This window comes from Cynara cardunculus (assembly GCF_001531365.2).
Source record: "Cynara cardunculus var. scolymus isolate 2C chromosome LG 5, CcrdV1, whole genome shotgun sequence".
NCBI classification, from domain to species: Eukaryota; Viridiplantae; Streptophyta; class Magnoliopsida; order Asterales; family Asteraceae; genus Cynara; species Cynara cardunculus.
Genome location: NC_037532.1, coordinates 6,170,714 through 6,178,145, shown reverse-complemented (window position 1 = coordinate 6,178,145; position 7,432 = coordinate 6,170,714). Strand labels below are relative to the sequence as shown.

Genomic DNA, 7,432 nt, shown 5'->3' with positions numbered 1-7,432 from the left:
TTTAAATAAATAATTTAATACTAATATTAATATATTTTTTATAAATTTTATATAATATTTTTAAATTTATATTTTATTTAAAAATAAAAACATTATCGCTTTTTTAAAACAACATAAAATCGTATTATATTGACATGGATAAAAAATAAAACGAAATATTGAAATGAAATTGTGTCTCGATGCATTGTACGAGTATCTTTCTAGTCATTCAAAATTAGAAAGTTTAATGATTTTTTCATAAAAAGATAATTTAAAAATTAAACCATTTAAAATAAAAAATAACTTTTCCGTGATAATAATTATGAAAATATCAATCTATAAACAAATAAAACTTTTTAAGTGATGAAAGCAAAAATTAGGAAAGTAAAAAATTAGGGGTAATTTGAGTAACAACCATCACCGGCGAGTGTCTCGACGCCGTCGCAATCATTTCCTTTGGCTCCGGTAAGCAAACCTCCAACCGTTTTTTTTCTTCCAGTTTTTGGTTTGTTTGACCTAATCGATCCTTATGCGTCTCTCCTAATTTTCTCGATCATATCGTGTTTAGGGCAGTAATCTATTTATGATGTTCGACTTGCTCTCTCTTGATCATATGTATAGATTGAAAACTAGTTGGATCTTCAAAATTCTTGTGTGCTTCATGTTCTCTTGTGATTTCTGCATATAATTAAGTGTACTAATCGCTGTGAATGATAAATTGGGTAATTAAATTCATCTACAGTACATGGCATGCCACAATCAAATAGGATATTTTTCAGTTCAATTCCCTGTCTGTACCTGGTTCCATTTTTCCTGATCCATTCTCTGGTTGCTATTCCACTATGTGCAATTTAATCCTGCCAAATGCTTCCGAGTTTCAAACAATTATGATCAAGATTTGTGTCTTTTTAGAGGTCTCTAGGAATGTGTTGGGTATCCAGGAAGAACCGGACAAGACATGATAACTGTTGAACATTTGATAAGATAAAATTGGACAGAACAAAACAAGTAAAATAACTAATTCACCCCTAACGAGTTGTTTATTTTAATTAATTTATGTAATTTATTAAATTATAATAGAATAATTATTTTTTTATACCAAAATATATCATTTGAAATTTTCCATTAAAAAAACTAAAATGACACCAAATAAAATTTAAAGAATGAAAAAAATGTAAAAAGGAGACATATTTGATGTTTTAGAAGAGAATTTAAGTTTTATTTTGAGGTTATATTGATAAAATATAAGTCTGTTTCACCTTGTTCTACCTGTTCCATGCGGTAAGGGTGGAAAAGGCATGTTCCACGGGGTAATGTTCCACTCTGTTCCACATAAAAGTCATGACAAACATGGGACAGAGATCCCTGTTTTGTTCTATCATGTTCATCGTACCAAACGCACCCTAGGAGATATTTGTAAAGTAATATTTTGTTTAAAGTTTTTTATATTACTATTTTATATTATATATTTAATAGTTTATAAGAATGCAAAAATTACAATCCAAAAGAGAAAATGTATAGGAATGAAGATCCAATTCATTTGAAAGAATTTAAAGAATCTATAGTTTGTCACATCTTTACACCCATCACGTGATAAAGTTATTATACTTGCAAGTGGAAGACAAATATATAGATGCAATGACAAAATGTAATTTATGTAATTATAAATGTGTATGTGTGTGTGAGTATATATATATATATATATATATATTATAATTAAATATATAAAATTGCTTGATATGTAACTAGAAAAGTTAAATGTTGAAACATTAAAAAAAACACAAGATCAATAATTGGAATACACATTTATTATATATATATGCAAATGGAAGTCAGCTGCTAGGGACACCTACTTTTACATTATCCTTTAATGTGATGAGACTGGAAATCTACTCTCATTCGTTCACCCAAACTCAGTCAACGCCTTTGCTTCATCTGCTCATTTTCATCAAGAGACACAGTCTTCCCTTTTTCCAATGGTTGTTGCTGAAATCTTTCTTGGTGCATTTGTCGCTGTGCTGTTTGAGAAACTGGCCTCTGCTGAGTTAATAAGGCTCGCTCAATCTGAAGGAATTGATGTTCAGCTGAACAAATGGAAAGACACTTTGTCCCAGATCCAAGCTGTGCTTGTTGATGCTTGAGAGAAAGTGCTGTTGAGTTATGGCTGCACAAACTCCAGCATTTGGCTTACGACATAGATGACCTCCTCGACGATTTGGCCACCGAAGCTATGCGGCGCCGGTTGGAAGAAGAATCTTATGCCAATACCAGTACTAGTAAGGTATTTAAGATCATTCCAACTTTTACAAAGTTCACACCTCATGCTATTATGTATGGTCGTAAGATGAGTTCTAAACTCAATGTAGTTACAACCAAATTGTGTGATCTTGTAGAGGAGAAAAATATGTTGGGTTTGAATAATAATGTTGAAAGGTCAAATAGAGCAAGCAGACGATTGGAGGAAACTTCGTTGGTTGATGTATCCAAAATTGTGGGCCGAGAAAGGGATAAAGAGGCATTGCTCAGGAAGTTGTTGGGAAATGACCCATGTAGTGAAATTTTCAGCATCGTGTCCATAGTTGGCCTGGGAGGGATTGGGAAGACTACTCTTGCCCAAGTTCTGTACAATGAAAAGAAAGTGAAGGATCACTTTGAACTCATGGCATGGGTTTGTGTTTCTGATGAGTTCGATATATTTAATATTAGCAAGACTATATTACAAGCTGTAGGAGGAGAGGACAAAAGGTTTGTGGATCTAAATCAGCTTCAAGTGGCCCTTACAGAAAGAATTTCAAAGAAAAGGTTCCTATTTGTTCTAGACGATGTTTGGAACGAAGACTACAAGGAGTGGGAACTCCTTCAACGCCCGTTTCTTGTAGGGGGACCTGGAAGTAAAATTATTTTGACAACACAAAAGACCAAAGTTGCATCAATGATGGACTCCGTTCAAGCTTACCCTCTAGAGCTTTTGTCAAATGAAGAAGCTCTATCTTTATTTGCTCAACATGCATTGGGTAAACAAAACTTCGATTCACATCCAACTCTTCAATTGCATGGTGAAGGAATCATGATGAAATGTGGTGGGTTGCCTTTGGCGTTGATAACACTTGGGAGGGTGTTGAGAACAAAAGCAAATGATGAGGAATGGGAGGAGTTGCTAAATAGTGAGATATGGAATTTACATAATGAAAGTAAGATTCTTCCGGCTCTAAGACTAAGCTACTATGATCTCCCTCCGCATTTGAAGCAGTTGTTTGCATATTGCTCCTTATTCCCCAAGGACTACATATTTGACAAGGATGAACTAGTGCTGTTGTGGATGGCAGAAGGGTTTTTGTACAGGTCAAATGGCAACATGTCAATGGAGAATTTAGGCCGTGAGTGTTTTAAAGAGCTACAGTCAAGGTCGTTTTTTCAACATTCAAGTAATCATAAGTCACAATATATAATGCATGACTTGATAAATGACTTGGCCACGAGTGTTGCAGGGGAGTTTTTCTTTACTTTGGATGATAAGATGAATGTTTACGAAAAGAATGAAGCTCTGCAAAAGTTCCACCATGTTTCATTTGTTCGTCAAAAGTATGGAGTATACAAATATTTCAAAGCATTACAAAGATCTAGACGCCTACGTACGTTCTTAGCTGTGCCAGTAAATTCACGATATGGGTTCCACTTATCAAACAAGGTTCTTTTTGAACTAATTCCCAAGCTACGGTTCTTAAGGGTGCTAAGCCTGACTTCTTATTCAATCAAAGAGGTCCCTCAATCCATTGGTAGTCTCAAGCATATACGATACCTTAACTTTTCCAAAACCGACATCACTTGTTTACCGGAACAAGTTGGTGACCTTTATAATCTACAGAGTTTGTTGGTTTCTCATTGTCTTGAATTATCTAGCTTGCCAGACAGTTGTGTGAAGTTAATAAATCTACGGCATCTTGACATAAGTGATACTCCAAAGTTGAACAAGATGCCCTTAGGCATTGGTGGGTTAACGAGTCTACAAACTCTATCCAAAGTCAGTATTGGAAGAGCTAATGGATTCAAAGTATCCGATCTTAAGGGCCTACCCCATCTTCAAGGTCGAGTTTCCATTCAGGGACTGCACACAGTGACAAATGCAATACATGCAAAAGAAGCCAACTTATTGCAAAAGAAGGGTCTTTGTGATTTGGAGATGGAATGGAGTGATGTCTTTGATGGTTCTCGGAATGAAATAATTGAATATGGAGTACTTAAGGGACTAAGGCCTTATGATAAGTTGAGAAGCCTAAAGATTTCGTACTACATGGGAATAAAATTTCCTAGTTGGGTTGGGGATTCATCATTTGTTTGCTTAAACCAGCTTACACTACGTGGCTGTAAAAGTTGTACAAGTCTACCAACACTTGGACATCTACGGTCACTTCAGAAGTTGTTTGTTGAGGACATGAGTGGGTTGAAGAGGCTGGGTTTGGAGTTACTTGGAGCTTCTAATTCTTCTCATGATATTGCATTTCCATCGCTCGAAGTTTTGAAATTTAGAGATATGCAGGGCTGGGAAATATGGTCAACCGATGGTGGTGAAGGAGATGGAGTCGCTAGATCGTATCCTTGTCTTCGTGAGATTTCTATGATAAATTGCCCAAAACTCAATGCAGTGGAAATTGAGTTAATACCATCACTTCGGGTTTTAGATATACAAGGATGTTCTGTAGCCGTGTTAAGAAGCATGGTTGGTGTGTCTCCATCAATTCTTAGGTTGACAATGGTGAATGTTGAAGGGCTTACTCAGCTAGATGAAGATGTTTTAGAGCATCTTGGGGCAGTAGAACAAATATGGTTCAGAAGTTGTCATGATCTTAGATACTTGTGGGAATCAGAATTGGAGGCATGCAAGATTCTTGTGAGTTTATGGGATTTGAGAGTAGAATTCTGTCAAAAATTAGTGTCATTGGTAGAGAAAGAGGGTGATTCGGGGATTAGCTTGAAATCGCTTAGACATGTGTATATTGACAATTGTCCGAAACTGAGGAGTTACAATTGTCCATATAGTATTGAGAAGTTGGTGATAGACCATTGTCCGTTAGTTACATCCTTGACATTTTCAGCGGTACATGACCTCACATCAACTATGAAGATTCTTGACATCAACTCATCTCATAATTTGGAGGTGAGTTGGCTTCTCAACAACTTCTTGTCATCGCTTGGATCTCTTTGTATTAATAGTGTGGCGAATGTGAGGTCGTTTCCTGAAGGTTGCTTAGTTCATCTCACCTCATTGATAGTTAGTAACTGTGGTGACATAGAATCAATTCCTGAGAATGGTTTTGGTTTCCTTCCCGTTCTTTGCCTAAGATCTCTTCATATCCATAATTGCAAGAATCTTAAGTCATTTCCTCATGAGCATTTGCAAAGTCTCTCGTCGCTGGAAAAGCTATGGATAAGAGATTGTCCAAGCATGGACTACTCATTTCCTTGTGGTTTGTGGCCTCCTAATTTAAGTTTCTTGTCAATAGGAGACTTAAAAAAGCCCATGTCAGAATGGGGGCTGCAAAATTTTCCGACCTCACTTCTTGAATTGTGTATAGTGGGCAAGAATTCAGGAATCGTTTCATTTGCAACGACAGAAGATGTGAGAAGGAATAGCAACAATACTACTACTTCATTATCTTTGTTTCTTCCGCCATCTTTAACTTATCTACGTGTCAATGGTTTTATGGAATTGGAATCACTTTCAAAGGGCCTACAGCACCTCACCTATCTGGAAAAAGTTGCGACCTTGTCATGCCCGAAGCTTCGAGATCTGCCAGAGACTCTACTTCCTTTACTCTCATTTTTGTTGGTGAAGTCTTGCCCGAAACTGGAAAAAAGATGCAGTAAAAAGGGTAATTATTGGCCCATCATCTCCCAAATCCCTCACCTTGATATAGATTGATCACAAGTACATCCTCTCTTTGCACTTGGTCTTTTAGAACCATCTCCATTATTCACTTGTACAAAAGTATTAGAAGTATTGGTTTTAATTTCATTATGTATTTTTTTTCTAATTTTATATTCATTACAAGATATTACTCACATTAGTTTAAATTTCTTTAAAACCATTACTTTAAGTTTAGTTGATTGCATGTTTGTTGTGTTTAAGTTTAAAGAACCTGGTGTTATGTCTTTAAGAGATTGTAGGCCATCTACCTGCACGTATTGTAGGTCAAGACACGTATAGAGGGCCGACTGAATCGAGGAGCTGCTGGTTATTTAATCTGGTTTGTTTGCTACACAGCCAAGAGGGACATAAGGAGTTCAATTCCAGCCTAAAGAGCTGTTGAACATTAGCCACTGTTAATTGTTAGTTACCGTTGTTCTTTTCATGCTCTTCAATTTACTTTATTGGGAACTTATTAGTAGGAGGATATGATATCAGAAATGTATGGAGTAATTCAATACAAAGTCTAGTTACATATAGTTGGTGGCTTAGATCTAAGTTCCCAATTGCATTCAGCACAACAGGTATCTGAGCGGTTGCTCCATGGCAGTAGTTTTGAATTTAGAAGGCCACTATGCCTGATATGATATGCTTTGACAAATTTCCCAAAATCTTCATGGAACCTAAAGGACTGCCACCAATAACACATGATCACGGTATTCCCTTGATGCCAAATTGATCAAACCAGTTGATATTAGACCCTATAAATGTGCATACTCACTAAGAAGAGATTGAAAAGATTGTCAATGAGCTGTTGCAGCTAGGGGTTAATAAACACAACTTCCCTTTTGCATCACCTGTGTTGTTAGTAAAGAAGAATGATGTTACTAATATTATGAGAACAATGACTGCTTTAATAGATGCAATGAAGGACAAACTAAAGCAAGCACAGCAATGGATGAAATTCTATGCAGACAAGAAGAGGAGTGAAAAGGTTGTTGGAAGTAAGGAACTGGGTATGCCGTAAACTTCAACCCAATAACCAAAATCCTCTTTCTTTGAGGTCTAGGCATTAAACTCCATCCAAAATTCTATTGTCCATAGCAATGTTTCCCATGTCCTGGTTCTTAAGCTTAAGTTGGTAAGAAGTTGACTCCATGTCTTGAACCACCTTCTGTCCTCTGAAGGTGTTTTCATAGTGGAACGTGCGGCCATTTTAGTTTGTGGAATGGTAGGGAAGGGTAAGTGGCCGGAGACCGTGGATAAGAACTACCTGGTAAAACTATGGAAAATGATGTCCCAAGTTCTAGAACTTGTAGCTAGGAATTTGGAAGAAGAGCTTCTCAAATTTTGTCCCCATTCAGCCAAGTAGCCAACTGTGTTTTCTATCATCACCACAGTACGATCCCATTCCTTGCTCAAGAAAGAAATAAATAACCAACCTTTTTTTTCTCATGAATCCGGACTTGAAGAACTCAAGAGCGTAGGATTTAATTCAGCCATAGGCTCTCCTATAGGTAAGCTGGTTTTGTTGTTTTGAGTTCTTAT

The 7,432-nt window shown here is 36.5% G+C and overlaps 1 protein-coding gene across 1 annotated transcript in view; it reads left to right on the top strand.

Moving 5' to 3' along the window:
• Positions 1-6,911, top strand: part of LOC112512268 (putative disease resistance RPP13-like protein 1) — an 11,205-nt gene extending 4,294 nt beyond the window's left edge. The window contains exons 2-4 of the mRNA XM_025118145.1: positions 892-907; positions 2,559-5,849; positions 6,805-6,911. Of these exons, the coding sequence (XP_024973913.1) occupies positions 892-907; positions 2,559-5,849; positions 6,805-6,911 (3,414 nt within the window). The remainder of the gene's footprint in view (positions 1-891; positions 908-2,558; positions 5,850-6,804) is intronic.
• Positions 6,912-7,432: the final 521 nt, after the last annotated feature.